The sequence below is a fragment of the Leptinotarsa decemlineata genome, unplaced genomic scaffold (assembly GCF_025532065.1).
Source record: "Leptinotarsa decemlineata unplaced genomic scaffold, Ldec_3_MD MMD2_tig00001393_RagTag_RagTag, whole genome shotgun sequence".
Taxonomy (NCBI): domain Eukaryota; kingdom Metazoa; phylum Arthropoda; class Insecta; order Coleoptera; family Chrysomelidae; genus Leptinotarsa; species Leptinotarsa decemlineata.
The window spans coordinates 11,408,649-11,435,337 of NW_027412562.1; the positions used below are offsets into that span (position 1 = coordinate 11,408,649).

The window sequence follows — 26,689 nt, forward strand, 5'->3', positions numbered from 1 at the left end:
TGAATATAGTTTTTTATTGGTTATATGCTACATACAAGTTAATTAGTACATCAAATAGGTATCTCACCCTTGTTTGTCTTGCTTGCCTTGTGGTATCCCCTCAGATGGGAATAACGTAGTCTGGTAATAAATATATCACGTACAGTACATATAGATATGAAAGTATCATCAGAAGTGAAGGATACAGACAAAATTATTTCATTGTACATGAATAACTGTTATATAAAGTCGTTGCTGTTGCAATAAGTATGGTCCTACCATGTATTCGATCAGTCACCTGTCATCATTTCCATGAATTCTGAAATTCAAAAAATGTATTACTCTCAGGGAAATTGAAATGCAAAATGTTTATTTATCACTGAATTTCATTTCAAACATTCATCATCAACTAGGGATCACTATTTTTCTATGATTCATTCTACAAAAAATGTAATAACGTTTTCTAAAAACACTTTATTGTGTGATTTTCACTAGACAATTTAACAAAAACGCATTACGTGTTTCGCCATACAATGGCTTCCTCGGGCGTGCCTCATTAACTAATTCTACAAATTCAATGCTATATATATATATATATTTATATATATATATATATATATATATATATATATATATATATATATATATATATATATATATACCTTATTCTACAATTTGCAGTACCTGAATTTCAAGTACCCGATTTTTTACCTGAGTTTGTAATGAACTAAATTACCTGAGCTTATGTTCCATTTTCCACATTTGAAAACATATTCAGTGACGGAGAGTTATTCAATTCTAATTGGTCATTCAGTAAATTACCCGAATTCCTGAATCTACTGATTTCTGAACATTCTAGAAGAATGAGTTTCAAACTCTTCTCTTCTGAATGCAACACATCGTATTCATGATTGAACTCGTGTCCTTCTGCTAAAAGGTGGTTTGCAAATGTGGAATTGGTCTTTCTATTCACAAAACTACTTCTATGCTCTTTGATTCTTCGGGAAAATGTTCTTCCTGTTTGGCCAATATACAGTTTTGGAATGCTAGATCTTCTAATTGAAAACACAAATGTGCGGTTAACTCCTGTTGGTGACACCGTGCATATGTGAAGTTTTTCATTTTTGATAACCAGTTGTTGTCCATCTTTGCAATTGGCTGCACCGCGCTGATGAGGCCAAAAGCCAGAAACACGTGCGGTTTGTCCCTTTTTTGAGTATTCTGTCTACAAATTTTCCCTTTTGATATATTGAGAGAATTGCAATGAGAAAGACAAAGTTAATACTTTTCATCGTGTAGAAAAGTGTCACACATTAAATTTTATGTTTCAGAGAAAAAGTACAGAAACTTATTTTATTCAAACATTTAAAAGATTTGAAATTTTAAAATTATTTCACTGGCCATGCATGGCACTTACTGGTGGCGTGGTAGCAACCATAAAGAAAGATGAAACAGGAAATATTTGAAATTTGATAATTGACATTATATATAGACATTTGAAGTTTAAAAATTGACAGTAAAAAACAAAACAGGATTACCAAAAGCATGGTTGACACTAGCAAATTCAAAAGTATCTGAATATGAGTACAGTGCTGCCAAGTACTCACAATTGAAGTGAATGACAGAATCAGCACTGCGTCCAAACCCACATACTATATGTTGCTTGGGGAACCTGGGGGAATGAGTTCCAATTTTAAGATGTAATTATGAATGTTGCTGAGATTGTTGAGCTCAGTCTTTTTGTTCATGTTATTGGTATTTCTTTTGATACAGAACATTTCTTCAAACATTCCCGCCTCGACCAGATACTTTCTAGATACTTTCTATCTTGTTGAAGCTGGAATGATTTTGCAACCGTGTTATGAATCACACGTTAAAAGATGAGACTTCGTTAATCCTTAGCTCGCACAAGTTTCTCAACTTCTGAGAGTTGTCGTTCATATGGGGGCGGCAGCTGATTAACGGAAAAATAGATTTTTTTCAAACCGTTTTTGTAAGTTGCTTTCAGTACACAAACCTCTAATTTCGGCATAGTTCATTGTTTGCTTTGTGTTGATGACATGCTCTGCAAGTGCACAGGTGGTTTTATTTGTATTACAATCACTTTTATGTGACGTTATGCGTCCTGATAAAATTCTAGATGTTTGACCAACATATTATGTCTTGTCACATGTATGACAAGAAATTTCATATACAACATTTGACTTTTCTGAAGTTTTCAACAGAGTTTTAATTTTGGAAAGAAGACTATTCGTAGTGGTGACAATGCATTGAGCAAATTTAATATTTTTACTCTTGAAAACGTTCAGTACTTTCGGTGTTAAGGACTGAAAATATGGTAATGTTTTGGAAAATAATGAATTTGGAAGTATATCTACACTATTTGACATATTTAAATTATTATTATTTATGGAATTGATTAAATTATTTGGAAAAATGTTCATAACTGAGGAAAAGGAGCTGAAAAGTAGTTTGTTCAAAAGTTTGCAAGGATATGAATTTTCAAGGAGAATACCTTTTAGTTCTTTGATACAGTCATCTTCAAACTACCATTCGCTTTATAACGTCTAGAAATAGGGTTCTTCACGAACATCCGACAACAGTTTGGTCTACAAACAGTTACATACATGAAAACATAGGCAAAAACGAACACCAAGTTGGTGTCGATGAGAAACAGGAAGACGTTCTTGCTGAAATGTAGAAAGTACCACATATTTCCAAGTCACGTAACCAATGGTATTGGTAACGTGACATTATTACACCACCGTGTAGGAACAACTGGACGATCCGTGTAGAGTTTCAATCACAGGTTGAGAAAAAATATTTCAAACTTAGAAATTGAAATCACCTTCAGTAAACTCATAAATACAGAAATTCATGAATATTTTTCAAAATAATTCAATTAATTCCATAAATAATAATAATTTAAATATGTCAAATAGTGGAGATATACCTCCAAAATCATTATTTTTCAAAACATTATCATATTTTCAGTCCTTAATACCGAAACTCCTGAACGTTTTCAAGAGTGAAAATATTAAATCTGCTCAATGCATTGTCACCACTACGAATAGTTTTTTTTTCCAAAATCAAAACTCTGTTGAAAAGTTTAGGAAAGTCGAATGTAGTATATGAAATTCTTTGTCATACATGTGACAAGACATATGTTGGTCAAACATCTAGAATTTTATCAGGACGCATAAAGTGACATAAAAGTGATTGTGATACAAATAAAACCACCTGTGCACTTGCAGAGCATGTCATTAACACAAAGCACATAATGAACTACACCGAAGTTAGAGTTTTGTGTACTGATAGCAACTTACAAAAACGGTTGTTTGAAGAAATGTTTTTTATCAAAAGGAATACCAATAATATGAACAAAAAGACTAAACAAAAGGCTCAACAACCTCAACAACATTTATAATTACATCTCAGAATTGGAACTCATTTCCTCAGGTTCCCCAAGCAACATATAGTATGTGGGTTTGGACGCAGTACTGATTCTGTCATTCACTTCAATTGTGAGTACTTGGCAGCACTGTACCCATATTCAGATACTTTTGAATTTGCTAGTGTCAACCATGCTGTTGGTGTGCCTTTTGGTAATCCTGTTTTGTTTTTTACTGTCAATTTTCAAACTTCAAATGTCTATATATAATGTCAATTATCAAATTTCAAATATTTTCTGTTTCCTCTACCGCTACCAGTAAGTACCATGCATGGCCAGTGAAATAATTTTGAAATTTCAAATCTTTCAAATGTTTAAATAAAATGAGTTTATGTACTTTTTCTCTGAAACTTACAAATTTAATGTGTGACACTTTTCTACACGATGAAAAGTATTAACTTTGTCTTTCTCATTGCAACGTCTGACTTTTTACTATAACCTCAAGTTAGTAAGTACATTTTTTTATCTATTTGTTTTACAATTTTGCTGCAATGTTTTCATTTTTGGTAACCAGTTGTTGGCCAGAAATTTTCAATTATCACCCTGTTATTTATTTCAATCCCTACTTTCACATTCACCTAGATAAACGAAATATTTTTCATATATATTATTATATTATTATATTTTCACTATATATATATATATATATATATATATATATATATATATATATATATATATATATATATGATTATATACGAATATAGTTATATTCGTATATAATCATAAATACTTATTGAAGAGCGAAATTAGTTAGCTCTCTGACTATATTATTACATGGGAGCTGTTGAAAGGTAGGTTGTACTATATCGTTTACTTGAACTATAACTGACGGTACAATAGAATTATGAACCGATATTTCTCAATGTTTTAAAAAAATATAAAATGGACTTTATACAATTCGTGAGAGAATTTCGGGTTTTGTTGAGATACCAAATATACTTCATTGAATGTTTTGTTGCTTCAGAACTAGTCTAGACTTTTTTATGATCATTTTTTTTTAAAATGGACTTAAAGTCTTGATGATTCAAGAAGCTCTTTCCAGGACGGTCCTGAGTTTCTTTGAAAGTATTTATTTTGCTCTCGTCTTTTCTTGATTCCTTTTCAATACGGTTACTCTTTCAATACTATTATTATAAATGAAATTTGATTTGTTGAGTTTGGAACAAAAAAAGAAATGTTAGTAGAAATATTATTAACTAACTTGCTGAACCTCTTTAAATCACCACCAATTAGCGATAGTTTGTTACATTGCGCCAATAAAATAAATAGTTCAGCATACTGAAACACTAGGGAATTGTGTCAACACAAAGAAATACAGTCTATTAAGCGAAGCAGCATAAAAATATTCAGTAAAACAACTTTCAAATAAAAAACACAGTATGATTTGTATTCAATTTCGGCAATGTTCATTTTCCTTTTTTGTTGGTGCTCCTATAGGCATTTATTGTTTTTTGACACAATAAACTGAATTCAACTGTTTATTTAAAAAAAAGTCAGTGATAGAAAAATTTAGGAAAGGGATTACCAACTTTCATTGAATTATAGTCTGTTCCTTTTTACAGATACGCCTACACTAAATTGATATTTTGGAGTATTCCGTAAAGATAATTCACTCACAATATTCATCAAATGTCGTTACAATGATATTTAGCAGAAAAGCAGTTATGATACTCACCATCGAAATCAACCGTTCCTGACCCATCTGTATCAATTTCAGCAATGATGCCATCAAGTTCTCTGCCAGTAAGCTTCTCATCAAGTGCTCTCAATATTTCTTTCAAAGTACCGGTTGTGATGTAACCATTACCTTCTTTATCATATAATCTGAAATCCAAAGTAAACATTGGCTTTCAAATTGGATGCTTGTTGTTTACATAGCGAAGTCATAGGGGATCATTCATACACTCTGATCTCACCTGAAGGCTTCTTTAAGTTCCTGTTGGGTAGACTCTGCATCATCTTCTTCAAGGAAATGTGTTGCAATATCACAGAAACCATCAAAGTTTACTCGACCCGTTTTATCGGGATCATTTTTTGTAATTAAACTGTTGAGTTCTACCTCATCAAAGAGTTGACCCATAGTGTTGAGGATGGTGCCAATTTTCATGGTTTCGATGTATCCGCATTTTTTCGTATCAAACATCTGAAAAGCTTTCCGTAGGACCATAATTTTTTGTTCGTGGTCATTCTGGAAATAAAAATAATTTAATCCAAAATATCCCTCCTCTCTTTAGACATATTTATAAAACTCCGCGTGCAAATATCTGAAAAATGAGAGAGAATATCCATATTTCGTGAAGGCAGATGATTTTGATGTCAAAAATTCCTCTTATTTGCGAAGAGATCCAGCAATAGGCGTCATCCATTAGGACGTCGCGACACCGACGCCAATTTTTGTACATGGTAACCTAGATTTTCTGATTCTTCTTTGGATTCTGCATTGAATTCTGAATTCAGCCATGTAGCACACTTGTAGTTTTCTTTGAATACTGATGAGAAAAGGCAATTTTATTGCATATCATAAAGAGATTCATGAATAAGTCAAAATGAATGCAATAATACGAGTTTAATAAAATGAATCCATCAATTATGATTTCATTGTCTGTTCAATTTTATCTAGTTGCGTATTTCTGTACAAATTAAAATAAATGTTTCAAATTACTAAAAAATATGTTACTTTGATCATAACTATCAATTAGTGATAACAAGAATCATTTTAGTAAGTGTTCTAACTGCCTTCCTTCACGTAGAATACACATATTGTATCTTTTTAGTAATTCCCGATTCGTGACAGCTAAAAGCGTCTCTCGCGTTATGGAAGCACAAACTTTTGTGATACTATTTTTCAAATCCTCTACATTTTGTGAACGTCGCATATGAACTAAGTCTTTGATATATCCCCACAAACACAAATCTATTGGAGTAATATCTGGACTTCGAGCTGGCCATGGTATTGGACCCTTATTTCCAATCCATTTCTCCAAATATTGGGTAACTATTCTATTATTTTGTGGAGGTACCCCATCTTGTTGAAACCACCTATTCAGTCGAGTGTCAATTGTTGGTAAATTCTCCAAGAGATTTGGCAACACATGTTGTAGAAAACCCAAGTACCTCTCCCCATTGAGAATTCCTTCGAAAAAATGAGGTCCTATCAATTAACTATCAATGATTCCGCACCAAACATTAACCCCACCCCACACACTGCACCCAATGAGGGTTCACGTCAGACCAATAGTGACAATTATGTTTGTTTATTATACCGTTGTTATGCAAACGATATCATCACTCCATAATATTTTTTTCAGAAACTGATCATCATCATCATGAATACGGGTGGACAACTATCCAATGAAGTTCAATCTTCTATCAGCATCTTCTGAACAACAACAACAACATTTCCAACAACATTTGACTTAGCACTACAACACTGTGATTCTCATCAGTAGCCGTTTTTGTTTTTTTGTTCGCTTCCGTTCATCAAAACATCCATTTCGTGCCATTGGCTAAGCCAGCGAATGTTTTGTCTGACGGTAATTTTCTGTCAGGATACCGATTAGCGTATATGCTCACTGCTTCTTTTGAATTCCTTCTTGCTTCGCCATATATACATACCATATCCAAATTTTTTGCATTTGAAAATTGAACAATTTTTCAATTTTACGAAAAACCAACACAAAACTGAATACTTTCTTCAAATCTGACAGGTCTTCTGACTTATGACTTATTCATGGCCCTCTTTATAATACGCAATAAAATTGCCTTTTTTCATCAGTATTCAAGAAAAACTACAAGTGTGCTATATGGCTGAATTCAGAATTTTATGCAGAATTCAAAAATCTAATGAAAATACTGGGTTACCATTTAAAAAAATTGACGTCGGTGTCGCGACGCCCTAACGGATGACGCCTAGTGCTGGATCTCTACGTAAATAAGAGGACCTTCTGACACCAAAGTTACCTGCGTTCACGAAATATGGATTTTTTTTCATTTTTTAGATATTTATCTGCGGAATTTTATATGGCACACCCTCTCTCTCTCTCTCTCTCTCTCTCTATATATATATATATATATATATATATATATATATATATATATATATATATATATATATATATATATATATATATATTACTACAAATTGAAAAAATTATTTTCATAATTTCAAAAATTCATAGAATAGAATATAGTACATAAAATAATTAATCAAATTGGCATTCCTGTATAGGATGAAAGTTTGGCAATACTGAATCCAACAATGTAATTGTTTTCTGAACTGTCATGTCATTTATTTCTTCTTCTCCATTTTCATTCAAAATTAGTATTATAACCTATTTTGTGATCACATGTACCGGCCTGGTACAAAATCAGAATTTTAGAATTGAAAAAAGGAATTTATTCATTAGATTCACAAAAATTTTACCAAAATTAACTTTTGTATGTTTAATTGTTTGATATCTAACCATAATCATCTTGAATCACTATTCAAACTAATTTCAATGTTTTCCCATTTCTCAAATCTTAGTTCAACATTAAAATCAAATAATAACAAAAATTATTTTAAACATCACTGAGTCCAACCTCAATGACAATGTAAGTATATAATTCTCAACTGTACAATATCAATTAGTCTAATGTTCTATTATTGTAGTTTTTCCTGAGGATAACAGTATACATTGTCGAAATGATTGGAATATATTTGTTAAAAGAGTACACTTTCTCAATTGCTGCTTACCCAAATATTTACCCGTTTAATTCCTAACTGGTCAGCAAAGACTATCTTCTTTATATATATATATATATATATATATATATATATACGCATCTGACGCATGATACCAAGCCCGCTATATGCCGAGGGTCAGTCGAAGCCCGGATTGAGAGGAAGGTCGGCGGGTGTATATAAGAAATATATTCGCTGAATATATTCTACGTATATTACGAATCCATTGATATTCATTCGCTTATACAAAGCCCCATTGTATATAAGTATATATTTTGAAGATATAACCAAGCCCCTACGGTGTTGCCAAGATATTTGGTCGTAGGTATGACAAAAGTGGATATAATATTTGAAATAGGAGATTTAAAGTTTATTGTTGACGGTCGATGGGAAGAGGTAAATTGTCAAATTAGTCAAGGGTTTCGACGGTACTCCTCAGATAAAGTACATATTATCTCAGATCAAATTATATCTTTGATTCATAGGTATGATTGGAAAGATTCGTATGAAAATGAACACTTTTTGTTTGAATTCAGTTATCCATTCACCAATTTAAAAATACTTGCACTTGACGTGCGTTTCGCCAACAAGGTTGGCATGTCCAGGATAACAAATTAATACTTTGGTTGTAGTATCAAGTATGTTTTCCTTGTTGCTGAAATTCAAGTTGAGTAAATGTTTTTCCTGTTTACAGTATAGGAAGTTGAGAGCTTTTGTACCTCTGATAATTCAAAACTTTCAATGATATTCATTTGTACTCAGTTGAGGAAACATATAATTCTGTTCTTGTTCATAAAATATATTCAGTAAAATGATGAATATATCATTTCACATATTTTATTTTTGAAGACCATTTGATGAAAAATAATAAAATGAACAAATATTTTTTAATGGTTTCCAAAACCATTTTTGTCAATATATGTCGGTAGGATATAACCATATTATACAAAAGAGTTTTTATTACAGTTGATATTGATTATGATGACTTCTACTGTTTTATTTTTTGATTCATCTCTCAAAAATGATTTTTTGAAAGACTTGCACTAGGATATCTTGCAAGCAAGGTGAAAAAGTTCAAATATTTTATTCAACTAGAAACTTTTTTCTGGAATGTCAAGTAATCTATAAAGATATTACTCAAATGGATACTTGTATAGTAACACAATTTTCACGATTGAATTGGAAATTGAATTATACGAAAATCACCTCTCCTTCTTATCAGTTTAAGTTTCTATTGGACACAGAAGACATAGACACAAAAGAAAAAATACATTTGCAATAATTTCTTTAAAAATATTTAATTATACGTAATTTACTATTTCTAAATCAGTGTGTTTATTGACAAATGAAATTCATTTCAAGCAATAACTGGTCTTGAATTCCCCATTAGAACCTTCGTTGGATTTATTTGAACCATGAAATTTTACTTTGACACAGTAATGTAATGTAGGTAATGAAACAAATCTGTGAAAATGTTTGAAACATTCTGATAATCAACAATAAAATAAATATTTCCAAATGAAATTACGAAAATTTCATCTTTCTCAACAGAACTACACAGTGGGTTCTGGTAAATTCCTATCGGAAAACAACTACTTTCTTCCCCGGCGAATACCACGTTGGATATTGAATTATATCGGACAGACATTTATGCAAGATAACTGTTTGATCTCAAATCCATTTATGACATTTTTCACCTCTCTTCTACAAGGTGTTATGTGAAATAAGAGTTAAATGGGAAATCCTAATGCAATACCCTTAACGTTACGAAGTACGATAGGAAGCCCGCATCACGTGTAGCTAGCGCTGTATTGTAGACAAACACAAAATTAATCTTTTCTGATTGATTCGGTCATTACTTGATGAAGATCCATAGTAATTTCATAAACTACACTTTACGATCTGATCTTCACAAACTTTATGTTCAAAAAATATATCACGACATGTTTCGCTAACACAGTAGCTTTTTCGTAGTTAATTGAGTACTAATATATATTTTTTGAAAATAAAGTTTGTGAAGATCAGATCGTAAGGTGTAGTTTATGAAAAATCAAAATAACTCGTTTCCTACCACCAAATGTATTGGCTTTGTATAATGCACGAAAGATTGTGAGACTCCTATGAACCGCGTACACCCTGCACTTTGTATATAATTATGTACATATACTCGCAAAGTCCTAACTGACCAGGCTTATATGCCTAAGTGTGATGGTGAAAATGAAAACAGATTGCATTATATAGGTTGAATGCTTCAATTGAATAAGATTTTCGAAATAAGCAAACACTTCATGATTTGATAAGTAGAGACATTGCACGAGCTTAATATTCTGCAACCTAGAAAATACGAAACAGTGTGATTGTATTTATAATTAGTAACCTAAATGTTAATCTCATTTTATGTCAAATGTGTATTTAAACTTATCTTGACACAAATGATGATCAAAGCTTTCTGATCTCGTCTTCGTCATCGAGAGCAAAAATGAGTGGAACAATCCAGAACAGGCTGCAAATTAAATGTGTTTTATCTATAATTTTGCATTCAATTGAAGAATTTTTCGTTTGGATTCGCTTTTGTGAGTTTTGCAACCGAACATGCAGTTTTCAGTTCGAGACATTATTGAAGTTCCAAGTATATGTATTTCACCTTCAGTTTTTTTGTAATGTCGAAAAGGAGAAGGTACTTTTCAATTCATCAATCAAACGGTTTCATTCAGTTTGTCCTGTTTGTTTGTTCGTTTATTTATTTATACATTTATTTATTTGGGTCAAATTTAGTAATTGGAGTTTGACTCATTTCTTGTTGATAATTTGATCTGATATTTGGTACACATATTCAGTTTTGATGACAATACAATTTAATGAATTCGGTATCATTGTAAATTCAAGATGGCCGCAGCTACAAAATTATATATTTTTATCCCACAACTACCTCAATATGGATATCAAATGACAAGGCTTGACTGATAGAATAGTAGTCCACTCTGAAAAAGATGCAAATTCAAGCTATAAAATGGTGAAATACATATTATATATGTATCAATTTATGTATCAAATGACGGCTTGACTAGAAGGTACTATAGTGGTACCTACTAATCGAAATACAAGCATGGATCTTTCATCCAAGTCAAAATTTTGTATCGTGTTGAGGACTGTATGGCGTTAGGGTGGCTACAAATAATACGTCGTTAGCGATACATCACCCAAGTTGAGGTAAAAGGTTATAACGTGTCTAGAACTCTGTGGCATTGGGGTGGATAAAAATTAGAAACTGAAAACTTGAAAATGTTACGTTGAAAGATTTCATTAAAAAAATAATAATAATAATGATGTAGGTAATCTACTAAAAACTGGAAAATAATTTGGAAGGTCCTAGGTAGCAGTCATCACACCACTCTCCTCAGCAATCTACGGTATTGATGAGATAGCAAAATAATAAAATCGTTGGGCTTGGTATTTACATATTTACTCAGGTTACGCTTCGCCCAACGATTCCATTATTTTCTATTTGATCAATTCCGTAGATTGCTGAGGAGAGTGGTGTGATGACTGCTACCTAGAACTTTTCAAAATATTTTTAGTACATTATCCCTTTTTTGTAACCGTTTGACATAAAAAATATTTTTACTCATTTTTCCAAAATATGGGCTATATATAAACAAATTGATATATTTCCTGACTGAGTCATGAAAATGTAATTTTAGTACTCTAAACCGCCTGGTATAAAGCATCATCCCCACAAAAGGTGTTCCTGTAAAGGAAATAGAGAGATGCTCATTCAGCAAGTGAAATGTGAATCACGGTAGTCCCATCATAAAAATTTGCGTAATAGTGGTTCCAAACGCTTCTAAATATCGAATAGAATTCCACCAAAAGTTTTCTTTACAAATTATTACTTCATCACTATCTCGAATATATTTTCCCAATTTTGAAAACATTTTTTATCCTAGGGTTCTAGTTCAACTCTTGAATCGCAGAATTGTTGATGAATAGAAGCTTTATACTTGACGTGGACACATCGATTTCATCTGACACTGCTGTTTACGAGAAAGTGTCCCAAGACCCTGTCCTAGGTCAATTTTTCTAATAACTCACATAACCAAAATTAGACACTATTTGAATAGTTCTGAATCACTCCATGCTAATGATACCAAATTTTACTCCAATCCATCACCTTTTACAGGAAAATTCGGCCTCAATTCCCAAATGATGCAATGAATGGTTACTTCCATTGAATATTGCTCAATGTGTCGTTTTTCCTTACACATTACGATATACTCAATCACAAACTAGAAACTGGTATTTACCTGATCTAAGACCAGTGTGTTTTATCACTTCAGACCTTACCTGGTCCAATCATATTCTATCAACAAGCGAACGTGTCAGAATTGATTTCACGAAACATTTTCACAGATACCCTCCATGACATCGATGAAACTACCATACTTACGTTCACCCTATGTTATTCAAATCTGTTGAAAAACCAACCCTCATATACTGAAAGCTACACTCGGAGGAGATCTCATCTTCTCCTTCCGCACTCTCATATAAAATTATACTAGTCTAGGCCAAATTTTCATTCAGAATTTTTATAAAAGATCATAAAACTACTGATTCAAACTGAAGAAATGAACTTTGAGTCCAAACAATGAAAGCAGTTTCAAGGCATTCGAATTTTCAATATAATGAAAAGTTGTTAGTGCTACATCTGTGAATGCTATTGAAAATGAAATCGATGATATCTTGTTCTGATCCTTATGTTCATAATAATTTTGTACTCTGCTAACTGAAGAAATGAACTTTGAGACCAAAAAATGAAAGCAGTTTCAAGGCATTCGAATTTGCAATATAATGAAAAGTTGTTAGTGCTACATCTGTGAATGCTATTGAAAATGAAATCGATGATATCTTGTTCTGATCCTTATGTTCATAATAATTTTGTACTCTGCTATACTATCATGTTTATATTTTTATTAGCGTCCATATGATCCCTATGTTCATGATAATTTTGTACTCTGCTATGGTATCATGTTTATATTTTTATAAGCGTCCATATCGATCTTATTTTATTTATTAGACTTTCATAGGACACTGTCCTCAGCTTTTAACTATGTTTATTATGTTTAATTATATTTATTATTATATTTCAAATAAAGTGAATCAATTCACTATGTAAAAGTTCATTTGAATGGAAATAGGGTCTCTGGAGCCATTTGAAAGCTATATATAGAGCAATTAAAATTGGCACTATGGGTAAAATATATGAGTAGTATATTTCAGTTAACATAATTCTTCTGAGATTCATAATAAAATATCCAGGAAATTAAATACACTCTCACATACAACGCTCTCAATTTCAGTTCAACCACCTCACTCAATGAACAAAGAGAGAGAAAGAGAGAAAGAGAGAGAGTGAGTAGCTACTTTTTGACTTGAGTCATTTTTTACTTTTGAAAACCGTTTTCTTATCTATACTTCCATAGTTAACATTTTAACGGAAAAAATTATAGTTTCACCGTTAACATCTGTCGTTTCCATACGAACAACAAACCTCGAAATTCGTGCTATCTGAAGATAAACACGGTCTTACCTTTTAACGCATGATTCTTAGCGATCCCAAAAATGATGCCATGATTATGTACTCAAGAAAAATGAAATATCTTTCATATATTAAAAATTGGATTTTTTTTAACAAAAACAAAAGAAAACTTGTTCAAAGTTGAAAAGGGAATACATTTCTGAAAGCACATTGGCCTGAAAATATCTGAAAACAATCCCAATATCGAAAAAATCGACTGATTTTTCAATTATTTAAGTTGTAATAAACAACACCCCCTATAGTTATACCCGGGAATGAGTGAGTGATTTAGGCCAACATGTTTTTTTCAAAAATTGTAGTATTCTTTTAGTTATCCAGCTAAATATAACGAAACGAAATGTGGAGACTGAGAATTCGGAGTTTCGTCTATCTAATGCTTGAATCGTGATACAAAACCTAACGATCATTACTCATTGATGCCAAATGTATGGGCTTTGTATAATGCGTGATATCTAATGGGACTCGTATGAACCGTATTAAATCCGCACAATATATATAATTTTATACATATCTGCTAGCGCGCCCCCTACCTGAAATAGCGAGAACTAAAGGTGTATATCTTGAGACGTTTTCCATCGTTTACAAAGCCCGGGCTATATTTCGTTTATGAGGTGCTCTACTCATTTCTAACCTGATAAAAACGATATACACGTGAATTTTTACGAAGCCCGAGACCGGGCTTCACAAAAGTGTATAAGGCTTGGTATAGTGGTCCTGTGTAGCGTTTTGGGCTTCGTAATGGGGGTTAATACGTCTATATATATATATATATATATATATATATATATATATATATATATATATATATATATATATATATATATATATATATATATATATATATATATATATATATATATATATATATATAACAACCTAATATTCATCCACAAATTCATAGTCTGATTGTGGAGTAACGTCTCTACCTTACGAACAGAACATTTTTCTTCGAGATTAATGGAAGGTGAAGTCCCAGAAGAGGTCAATAAAAACTCTGATTCTTTCACAAAATCACAAAGAATGATTGCCGTTCAAAAAAATTGGTTGTATTGTGCATATATACCATAATTCAACAATATTTTTAACGAAATGAGGAGTCATTGAGTTCTAAACCAGTTCTTTAAGTCAGTGTGTCATAGTAGCGGCATCTCTTCCATAGTAGAAGAAACCCAAACTGCACCACTTTCTGTATTCCAAACGGTATCTACCATATACCTACATTTATTTTGTAAGTTGCGATCGCATATATAGCGGCATCTAGTCACGTTGTCCAAATATTTTTGTGATTTTTTTTATTAAGACGATATACTCAGTATAATTCAATTCAGAGAATTCGTTTGTGGTATTAATGTGATTTAAAATGACTTTGTAGTTAAATAACAAAAATGTTCATTGGGAAGAAAATATTTCATTTCATTTATTTATTATTTCAGTTATATGTTCTCAAATGGAGTACCTATTACTCGAGATTTCCAGTGATATTTTGAGTTCTAATAGGAAAAATCTGGCAGCAAACAGAACTTATGCATTAACATCTCTCACTATGACAGCAGCATCACAGAATTACCTACAATGCAATGTCATATAGTTATGTTTTGTTTGTAATGTAGACACTAATAACTATTTTCGTTTGAAACGCTTTCAAGAAACATCAGTCATTGTCTATCGGGCATTTTAGTCGAAATGTTCCAAAGAATGTTCATAAAATTTTCAGTTTCTCGATTGTGTAATAGTTATCTTATAATAAAAGTAGAACAGATGTGTTTACACAGATGTATAATTGTCGGCGGTTCAGCAAGGTGTTCAAGTACGACAGCATTGTTGTTTTCATATGTTTTCGCATTAAAATGCATTTAGTTTCATATTGTTCGTTTTTGTTAGAGATACACTAATAGCTATTTTCGTTTGAAACCCTTTTAAAAAACATCATTGACTTTCTATCGATCATGAGATTCACTGTTCGAAACCTTTGGTGTAATAATGAATATTACTGGAGTTTTATCTTAACACCAAACCGTTATTTCAACACACGTGTTTCAATCACCAAGTCGTTATCTTCAAGAGGAAGATTAAACTGTTACCTATATAATGATTTATGCATGCATTCATACAGAACATTCGGCATTAGTACCAAGTGACATTTTAATTGAATAGGTACGATTGAATTCTTTCAATGAAAAAGAACAGTATTTGACCATTGAACACACAGAAAAAACTTCTACTGAGATTTGCAGTCTACGATATATCGTAGGGTATGCCACGAGGTTCCGTGTTAGGACCAATATTGTTTCTAATATATTGATAAAATTCATGTTTTCATCCCTGGCTTTTTTTTGACCATGAATGTGCCGCTATTTCAGCTAATCTATCGGAAACGGTAAGACCTTCGAGGTCGGTTGAATTGAACAAAAGTTTCCTATTTTGGGAAACTTGAATAATCTTTTTTCAGATCGAGACTATCAGTGGTTGTTTTTGAAATGTTCGCTAAAAACTAGAACAGCTTTATTTCGTTTCGCTCTACCGCCTCCAATTCGAATGATATAAAAAAGGCAAAGGAATTTGCAATGATGTTTAATATTTTTGTATGATCTGATATAAACCAATTTGCAATGCAACATTTTGTTAATTAGATTTCATCATCAACTTTATTTTTCTTTATATTGACCTCTGGCGTTTTCATTGATTTTTGTAGCCACTGTAGTAACAGATTCAGCTTTGCATTACAATACATGTCCGTATTTAGGAATTCTAATGAACGAAAATTGCTTTGTAAATTGATTTATATTATAGCAAAACAAATATGAAACAGTTCCTCTGCAAAAAATGTCCTGTATATGAACGACACATCATTGGTAGAGTTTAATACGAGTAATACGGTTCTAATGGAGACATGTGAAAACATTCTCAAACTTTGACAGTCTCAAATCAGTTATGAATTAATTTGGAACAAACTGTTTATACCTGTTTACCTCAAACACAGTAAGTGAGATTCCACAACCGTGAAAAATACTGCATAAATGAGCATTTCATAATAAAGAATCAAACTTTTAGGAGAGTAAATGGGATCAAAATTGTGGGCATGATTACTCGTATATACGTGACTATTTCAAACAGAAAAAATTGTATAACATATTCATCAATATATTGAATTCTTTCTAGTATATTTTCAGAAATCGTAAAACATTTCAATAAAACAATATTTGTTAACACACACAAATTTAAGGTAAGGTGGGTTGATTCAACGTAATCTTTATCAAGAGTCACACACTCATGTCAGCGCCGCTCTAATATTCCAATTCCACTTTAGCAGAACGATTTATATTTTACCACAAAATAGGCTTCAGATTCAGCATTGACTCCTTCATTCGAGGTCTGCGAACAGCCAGTAATCGCTGGGAGCCAAATCTGGAGATTACGGTGGACGTCGGAGCAATTCGAAGCTCAAATCATGTAGTTTTGCCATCGTTTTGATGAACTTGTGACACGGTGCGTTTTCATGATTGAACTTTTTTTTGCCATATGCGGTCGGTTCTTTAGAATTTTGGCCTTCCAACGCTCCAATAATGCCATATAATATTCACTGTTGATGGTATTTCCCTTCTCAAGATAGTCGATGAATATTATATCACGCACATCCCAAAATGACAAAGCCATAACCTTTCAAGCCGATTGTTGTGCTTTCGGGCACTTTGGACGAGGTTCACCAGTTGCTCTCCATTCAGATGGAGACCGTTTTGATTCCGGAGTGAAGTGATGGATCCATGTTTCATACATTGTCGCATGCAATATAAAGCCAACACTTCCTTTTGATACCTTTACAATGTCAGATAACCTACGTAACTTCACTTTTCGATCATTCAATACGATTTTGTGATTTTTTTTATGTTTTGTGGTGTTACTGTCTCATTTGGACGTCCACTGCGTTCTTCATCATCGGTGTATTTACGACCACGTTCGAAGTCGACAAACCAACGGTTAATTTGTTGTTTCTGATGGAGCTGAGTCCGTATAATATATTCCAAGCCATTGCTTCATTTGAACGGTATTTTCTTCCGTCAAGAAGCACTGTAATGCAGTGTGTGTGTGTGTGTGGTTTAAAATTTTTTGACTTTGGGAGAACCAATTAGACTGTTTTAATGAAAAACTATTTGAAAGTAACATTGAGTAGTAGCTCAAACATAGATTTTTTTACCATCGTTTTTTGCTTTTTGAATTTTCATTTCTGTTTGTTTTTGTATTTTTCTTTCTTTTCTTTTTTGTTTTTGCATTTTGATTTAGTTTTTTGTATTTTTTCTTTTTAAATAAGTGTTTTTTCTTGATTTGTTTTATATTTTTGGTTCCCTTAATTTTTTTTGTTAATATTTTTGTTTTCTTCTTTTTATTGTTTTATATAGATTTTTTTAATTTTTTTCAATGCGTTTGTACATAATATGATTCAATTTCTGTTTACATTTGAATATATTGTTAGTAGTACTATAACTATATTTACAATCAATTATTCATACTTTAATTTTGCATCTTATTAGATGATTGTATAATAATTTGTATAAATATATTTCTGTTGTTTGAAGTTAACATACAATTTAAGTTTATTGGAAAAAAGATATTATGAAATTTCAATTCAGAGTAAAGGGTATTTATACTGTGGATGTGGTGCGAACACTCCAACATGATGTGATTGAGATCGCCATAACGTCCACATGAGCATAGAGGATTATCTGTTAATCCAATTTTTAATTTGTAAGCTGGGCAGATAGCGTGATTTGATCGTAAACGGTTTATTGTATTTATGTATTTTCTGTCGCTCTCTTGTTCACATCTCTTTCCAATAATCTTTGGGAAGAGTTGTTTGAAGTTTTTGCCTGTCCGAGATTCATTGAATTGATTTTGCCAAATTTCATTCAAATCTTTCTTGTAAATTCGATTCAAATCGGTATGTGGAATAAAGGTGTGAATGGACTCTTCTCCTGTTTCAGTGGCTTGCTTTGCTAATCTATCTACTACCTCATTTCTTTTTATTCCGAAATGTCCTTTTATCCAAATTATAGATATCTTCCTATTTTGTAAGAGAATTGATTTATGGGCTCTGGCGATTTCTATTTCCAATTCAGAAAATTGATTAAGATTTCGGAAATTTTTCAGTCGATCCACGGCACTCTTGCTATCAGTGAAAATTATTGAATGAATGCTGTTTTGTGTCAGAATATATTGCATTGCCAAAAGTATGGCTTTCAATTCTGCAGTGTAGATGGATGCTTCATTGGGAAGTATATACATTTCGAAATATTTGGTATTTGAATGATAGAATGCGAAGCCTGTTTTCTCTGATATTTTTGATCCATCTGTGTAGATATAATCTGCATTTGGCCACAGCCTCTTTATTGTTTCTGAAAATCAATTCAGATGACGCGCATGTGTCTAAATTCATCATCGATCACTGTAATGCAGTGTAAAACACGACATTGTTTTTGATCCATTGTACCATAACAGAAATAATTTCACAATAACTCACAAACTCATTAGTAGAGTATCATGAAATTTCAACAGCTTTTTTTTGAAGGTGAGTACTAACCTAAAAAGCGGTGAATGCAGTAAGATCAGAACTATCAATCTGTTAGGCTTAATACTCGTCATTCCAAGTATTAGTTGCATTCGAGTGCAATGTTTTCATACAATTTATATAGTACGATTTGTCTTCAGCCTCAAAATAGGCCTTAGTTTCGACGATTACCCCTTCATCAGCGTTACATTTCTTTTCAGAGAGCATTCTGTCGAGGTCTGAGAACAGAAAAAGTTGCTAAGGGACAGATCTGGAGAATACGGTGAATGCGAAAGCGATTTGAAGCCAAATTCATGCAATTTTGTCATCGTTTTCATTGATATGTGATGAAACGTTACTTTCTTTTTCTTTAATTGGTGCCGTTTTTCCGTGATTTCGTCCTTCAAACGCTTCAATAAAACTATGTGATAGTCGCTGTTGATATTTTTCCCTTTCCAAGATAGTCGATGAATATTATAGGTACCATGTGAATCACAAAATACTGATACCATAATCTTGCAAGGCGACTTTGAAGTGGGTTCACTACGTGCCACGTGCAGTCCACTCAGATGACTATCGTTTTGATTCTGGTGTGAAATGGTGTCATTGTCATATATCAACTCATAAAATCGGGTTTTCCATAGTGGAACAACTTCAAACACTGGATTAGATAACTTAGGAAACACTTGCTACATGAATAGCATGACGAAAAATTTCAAGAACGAGGTTTTAATGATGAACGAGAACGAGAATGTTTCCTACTTATTCACCAAACTCAAACACCTGCTCATGCAGGAGTCTTTGAAGTCCACTAGATACTCGTTAGGACAACAAGAGGATTGTTCCGAATTCTTGGGGTCTGTGTTGAATACTCTTCGTGAGCAAAACAATAGCAGAACCAATACTCCTGACCGCTCTGGATTGAATGATTCCGTACAGTCTATCTCGTTTTGTGTTTGTAAATCTTTTGCTGGAAAAATCCTCACTTGTTTACTTTGTAGTAGATGTTCGAAAGGTAGCAAAAAGTTATGTGAATTTCTGGAACTTCATCTAGCGTTTCCTAATATGACTAATAACCATTCCATGCAAAGCTTATTGTTAAGTCACCTGAAAATGGAATTCTTAGCAGGTGATGATCGACTATATTGCTGAACATGCGCCAAATTAACTGGCTGTTATAAGGAAACAAGTATATCTGAGGCACCAGTCAATTTAATAATAACACTGATGATCTTCAAACAAGACTGATGGAAGCACCAAACTCTTTCGAAGGTTCGAAATAGAATCTAGCAGACCACTATTATCATATTCATGCAGTGGCGTTGAATTTGATCATTATTGCGCCTTGGTGAAAGACGAAACGTACTGGTTTAAGTTTGACGATAGTCGTGTCACGAAGTGTTCTGGCGATGTATTGAATTTATTGGGGCCTCTGGAGACACCCTACATTTTGTTTTATGAGGGAGAGGACATTGGCAGATCAAAATCTTCAGATGATGTGGTGCTGCAGGTTTTTCCGGGTTTTCCTGCAGCTAAAAAAGCAAATGCGCCACTGGAATCAACGAAGTCGCCCCGGAGCGTCAATTAATGTTTATTGTTGTTTTATAATTTAACAAATAAAGGTTCTTTGTTAATCATTAATTTGTTGTTTTTGGTGAATTGTGAGCTCGCGTGGCACCCACTTTGAACAGAGCTTTCGCATCCAAATATTCTTGCGACATGTTCCTTTGATATCTTTGGAGCCTCAGTTATCTCCATCAACTTCATTTTGCGGTCATTCAAAATTATTTTGAGTATTTTTTAATGTTTTCATCGGGAACAGCCTCTTTGGGGCATCCACTGCGTGCATCGTCCTCAGTGCTCATTTCACTTGGCAAACCACTTTTCAATTGTTGATTTTTCTGGAGCAAAGTCCAAGTAAAGTTTATCTAGCGAAGCCTTGGCTTCAACAATTTTTTTTCGCCACAAAGAAATACTTCATTGACACACAAAATTCTTTTTTATCCATTTTCTTCAAACTAACCAAAGTTTGTTCACTCAAAATGTTCTATACCACAAACTGATGGTCCAACAGCACGTGTCTCTAGAAGGATAGATTTAACTAAAAATCATATGGATTCAATATCAGATGTGCCTCAATCGCATTCACGTTTATATTTTCTAATTAGCGGTATATGTTTTCATAATGTTAATATGTTAATGTTTATCCTCGACGGAAAAGCGGTTTCTATGTTTCTTTACACTAATACAGGGTATCATTTTCGCACTTCTGCAGCAATTGATCTAGCTGTTACACAATAAGTTGAATATATCAATCATAAGTAGGTATAATACATTTCAATGAGTTTAGTACATACTCTTCTAAAAATTGTTGTTATAAGTTATTTCTGTGATTGATTTTCTCGGCCGTTATTTGATGAAAATCCGTAACGTATTTAGAAAACACTTCATTGTGAGATTTTTACTGGACAGTTCATAAAACCGCAACACGTGTTTCGCGATGCAGTGGCTTTCTCAATCTAATCATTTTCTAACTAATAACCTAATTTCTATCTATTCAATCATATAATAACAATTTGATTTATATGCTTTTCTACATACTAAATGACTGATAATACGAAAACTAATTGAAAATAAACAACATGAAAGTAAATTTTACCAACTCATTCAATGGACAAGTCATGAACTAATTACCACATAAGAAAACAGATTCAGAAGCGAAAAAGAATTTGATTCGGTTATTCAGTATATTTTTAAAATTTTTAAATCTATTAGATTTTATGTATTCCAGAAGATTGAGTTTCAAACATTTCTCTTCCAAACGTAACACTTAATAGTCATGTTCCCCTGCCAAGAGATGGTTTACAAATGATAAATTGTTCTTCACATTCGAAAAACTACCCCAATGTTCTTTTATTCTTTGGAAAAAGGTTTTTCCCATTTGGACAATATGAAGTTGTGGGCAAGAATCACAAGTCAACTTATATACTTCTAATCTATTCGACCCTGAAGTTTTGTTTTTACTGTTTTCATAAGATTAACTTGAATGCTTATTCGTCCGGAGTGGGAGTCACTAGTTGGAGTTGACTTTGTTCGGGATACATAGCTGTCAAAGTGACTTGTCAAGTTTTTCTGCTCTACGTTAGTTTTTCGAACTTTTCCACAAAGACGATTGTTTCTATTGGATGATCAGCCATTCACCAGTTATAAACCTACACAGTGATAGTTTGTGCGTTTGTTGTATTGTGCAAGGGCGTTCCAGACCTCTTGTGAGTGCGTTATAACTGATCATTTTATGAAACTGTTCATATCATCTGCCAACCTTTGGAATTTATCTAAGGGAGTGGGTTCATTAGCATTATGGAGGAGCTGCATGACAGCCTGATGATTCGGGGCAGGGGTGAAGTGATTAGCCTCATCGCCTGGGCCTGAGTCCAGCAGAGCTGTTGAAGGGCACTCCTGGGTCGGCGATTTGGGAGCGTCCTTGTATTTCAACAGGGGTCAAGGATCTTTTCGATCGTCCGTCGCGGAAGGCTACCTCCGAAAATACTCCTGCTGACTTCTTCCACTCTGGTCAGCCAGAGGTAAACAGCATTCCGACTAAGCCGAATGAACCAGCCAACAAAAAACGTAGTCTACCGGAAGACTTTCCTCTTCTTCCTTCTCCAACCAAACCAATTTCTCAGCGAAGAGAAACACTGGTGCGAAGCCGAAAAAATCGGCCATGAAATCAAATAAATGACGAGATGAAGCTCGTAACTATTCAGAGTCTAAAATTTTGACTACTGAGTCTACTGAGTAAAGTAAAATATTACCATTCAGGGTATCCCCAAAAACCCGAAGTCCCAAAATAAAATTCATGACAGTCAAGTTGGAAATCCAACTGTACAGGGATCTCACTACCGTCTTCCCGCGCAACCTGAGGCGCCTCAAAACATCAGAAAAGTACATAACTGACTGCTCAGAGACTTCTCCATGTTCTGCAATGTGAACACTTTGTCTGAACTAGACTCAAATCATAATCCAGTCATCCTGATGCTGGGTGATGTTCTTTCCCCACAGGAACATCGCGCAGCCACAACCAGGATAGTGTCCTCTGCGAAGCTATAATGAGTTTCCTCTCAGGATAAAGAACCTTATCCGGGAGAGAAATCGACTCGGACGAGTTTATTAGCGGACTCTCTGTTCTGGAGACAAGAATGATGCTAGCAGGATGGTCAACCAGGTTGAACAGACCATCTATGACTACCGAAACGAATCGCTCGAACCTGAGGATGACGAGCGAATAATCCGCAGGCTTGAATCGAGAAAGGCTGCTCCCTCACCTCTCCACAGACAGCGCGAAGAGTCAGTTTCGACTTAATATTGACCCGGATGATGATATTGACCGTGATATCCGGTTACGCCGGGTTCGGTGCATCCACAGGGAAAATAATGACGTGGTGATTTGTCCAGCTTCGGATGAGGAACTGAATGGGTACATAAGGGCCTTCAAAGCCAAGAAGGCTCTGGGAGTTGATTCAATCAATAATAGGTTGTTGAAGCAGCTCCACGAGAACTTCGTCAGATACCTATTGGAGATTATCATTAGCTCAATCGCCCTCAGATACTTTCTTCGAAGGTAGAAGCCTGCCGTAGTCACTATGATTCCGAAAAATGGCCAGAATCCGCTGTTTCCCTAGAATCACCCTCCGATTAGTCTGCTATGGTTAAGGGCTAAGTTGGCTAAACGTGTTGTGCTGGAAAGACTAACCGAAGAAGTTTAAGACCGAAATGTTCTGCCTGACGGACAATTCGGCTTCAGGAGGGCACACTCCACCAAACTGTAGGCCCTGAGATCGATCAAAAATTCCATCTCTGAGCTAAACAACTGGACGATGGTCCATCTTATCCTCCTGGATATTTCAAAGGAATTCGACCAAGTCTGGCATGAAGGCCTTCTTCACAAACTGCTCGATTTCGATCTGCCTTCGGGCCTGGTCCAGTGGATTAAGTCGTTTTTGAAAGGCAGAACATTTCAGGTTCGAGTTGAAGGAACCCTATCCGAGAAATCCTCAGAGAGCTGTGCTGTCTCCATTACTTCACAGCCTATACATGAGCGACCTTCCTAGGTTCAATCACGCTGATGATACGACACTCCTCGCCACTTCCATGGGTCGGGAGTTGGGGGTCGTCTACATGCAACATGCATAGGACGACCTCGAACGCTGTTACTTCCATCAGAAGATCCGAGTGGACTCAGAAAAAAAGCACGCGATAGAAGTTTCTCCTGACACAAGGGCAACGATATCAGGCAGGGAGATCCAATGGCATACCCGAGTCAAGTACCTAGGTACCCTCCCGGTATTGAAGAGGAGCTAGTACTCCGAAACCTCTCTATCAGTGGTCATCCCGACCAAATAAAATCAGTTTCAGTCTTTGATATATAGGAAGTTACTTGCGACGAATCTTCCAAATGAAAGACGTTGCACAGGTGCCAGATTATTTTACTACCGCTTCCTGCACTCCAACCTGTTTTGAATCAAGACGATTGATAGGTGTTTTTTAGGGATACTCAGACGGTTCACTCCATCTGAAATCACCCTTTCAATACTGACGAGGAGGTAATACTCCGAAACCGAAACCGAACGGTGGTCGTTCCGACCAAATTAAAATGATTTCTGTCTACGTTTCTCGTTTGGTATTCGGAAATATGACCATATATCCCCAGCAATGCAAGAAACAGGATGGTTGAATGTTGAGAAACTTAGAACTCTACACCTTCTTACCAACACACATAAAGTTTTGATAACTCGACAACCTGATTACTTACTGAAGAAGCCTAAAACATTCTCTACGATTAACATCTTCACTACAAGGAACAGTTCAGTTCTAGCCATCCCCAAACACAAATCTTCCATCTTCACCCGCTGCTTCTCATATAATGCACCCAAATATTATAATCAACTACCCTGCGAATATGGATCATACACCATCGTAAACTTTAAAAAAATACTTATTTATCTCATTAGCCTCTTGTCCGTTCCCGACCTTGGCATTTCTAAAAGGAAATTTCAAGAGTGAAGCAATAGTTAAAATTTTTTGATATTGTTAACTCGACTTGTGTTCAGATTATTTATTCATAGTGTCTCCCAGGTTGAGTTGAAAAACAGCCTTGGCTGATACTCCGCCTATTCACCATATACTGGATTTTTTTTTCTTTGTTTTTGTTACTGTATACTGTTTTATTTTATTTTTGTCCATTCCATTTGTATTTTTATGGTGAATAAAGACGTATTATTAGTATTATTATTATTCTATACAAGAAGTTACTTGCGACGAATCTTTCGAATAGAAGACATTGATCAGGTTGGTTTTACTTCAGCTTTCTGCACATCAGCTTGATTAGTTGTTGTTTTTCCGTCGGGTATCTGCCACACGTACCTAGAAATTTGTAGGTTCACATGAGAGGCAAGGGTGAAGTGGTTTCACCTATACTTGAGCATATAATTTACACTTCTCCGGAATATGTTCATGATTTTCTATTTGATATCGTTTACATTTTATCAATATCATTAGACCAGATTGTTTTGGATACAAAATATTAACTGAATAAATAAATGAATGTTATTGGTGATGAGTACAAGGTGAATATTATGACTCCATTATTTCCAAAAAACTACGAAAATAATCCATTCATCAAGACTATCCCACTTAAAAAAACAATTATTAGCGTCACAGGATATTGACATACTATGGTGAACCCACAAATAACATCGCTCGTTTTTTGAAAAGGAAATAAACATCCTTGTTACCAGAGATAATGTCAAACATTTCCATCCATTATTTTGTTCAAAAAGAACAATCCAAATCCAGGCAATAAGTTAAATAAAATGTGAATATTGAAAATGGAATTTGGTTCATTAGAAAAACATGCATATCGAGCTCCTGTCAGATATTGTAAATATGTATTTATTTGAAATAATTATTCGAAAATCTGAATAGATGATTCGAAAAAAGAAAGATATTCAGATTAAGGATAAAATTAGGTTATTTACCATCTTCGTAGATCACTGTTTCACTACAAAACAAATTGGAAAGCTAGACTGGCAAACCCAAACAATTTACTAATTGATATATTGCAGCTTATACCCGCTTTCCATTTTGTTTTCCTTACTGGATCTAAAATTGTTTCCCAGTATATAACCGACTAGAAAATGAGAAAATATGGCGGGGCCTATTTATTATTAAGTGAGAAAAACCAGCACTGACACGTAGTTGATCATTAGTGCACTCAATCAGTTTGGATAATGACATGGTGAAGAGACATTTACTGAGATGAAATATGTATGAGTTAATTGGTTTCAGCACTCACCATAACGAATTGGATTGCAAGAGAAAATATACCAATCAGTTGCA

General features: G+C 33.9%; 1 protein-coding gene across 3 annotated transcripts; it reads right to left on the bottom strand.

The window, feature by feature from the left end:
• On the bottom strand, nucleotides 1–26,467 carry LOC111509957 (troponin C). 3 transcript variants are annotated; one of them, XM_023165817.2, is made up of 4 exons: nucleotides 26,329–26,467; nucleotides 5,350–5,621; nucleotides 5,109–5,257; nucleotides 1–298 (listed from the first exon to the last, which is right to left on the bottom strand). In XM_023165817.2, exons 1-4 carry the CDS (start codon nucleotides 26,329–26,331, stop codon nucleotides 270–272), a joined length of 453 nt encoding a protein of 150 aa, XP_023021585.2. In that variant the 5' UTR covers nucleotides 26,332–26,467; the 3' UTR covers nucleotides 1–269. The 3 variants fall into 3 exon arrangements, with proteins under 3 accessions (XP_023021585.2, XP_074032097.1, XP_074032098.1); XM_074175996.1 differs by lacking the exon at nucleotides 1–298 and adding an exon at nucleotides 4,529–4,719; XM_074175997.1 differs by lacking the exon at nucleotides 1–298 and adding an exon at nucleotides 4,689–4,711.
• Nucleotides 26,468–26,689: the final 222 nt, after the last annotated feature.

Bases quoted from the DNA above. Each gene is read 5' to 3' on its own strand.
- LOC111509957 (XM_074175996.1), bottom strand. The intron at 5,258-5,349 runs GTGAGATCAGAG...TTTGGATTTCAG, and splicing joins GAACTTAAAGAAGCCTTCAG to ATTATATGATAAAGAAGGTA. The intron at 4,720-5,108 runs GTGAGTATCATA...ACAATTCCCTAG, and splicing joins AGGAACGGTTGATTTCGATG to TGTTTCAGTATGCTGAACTA.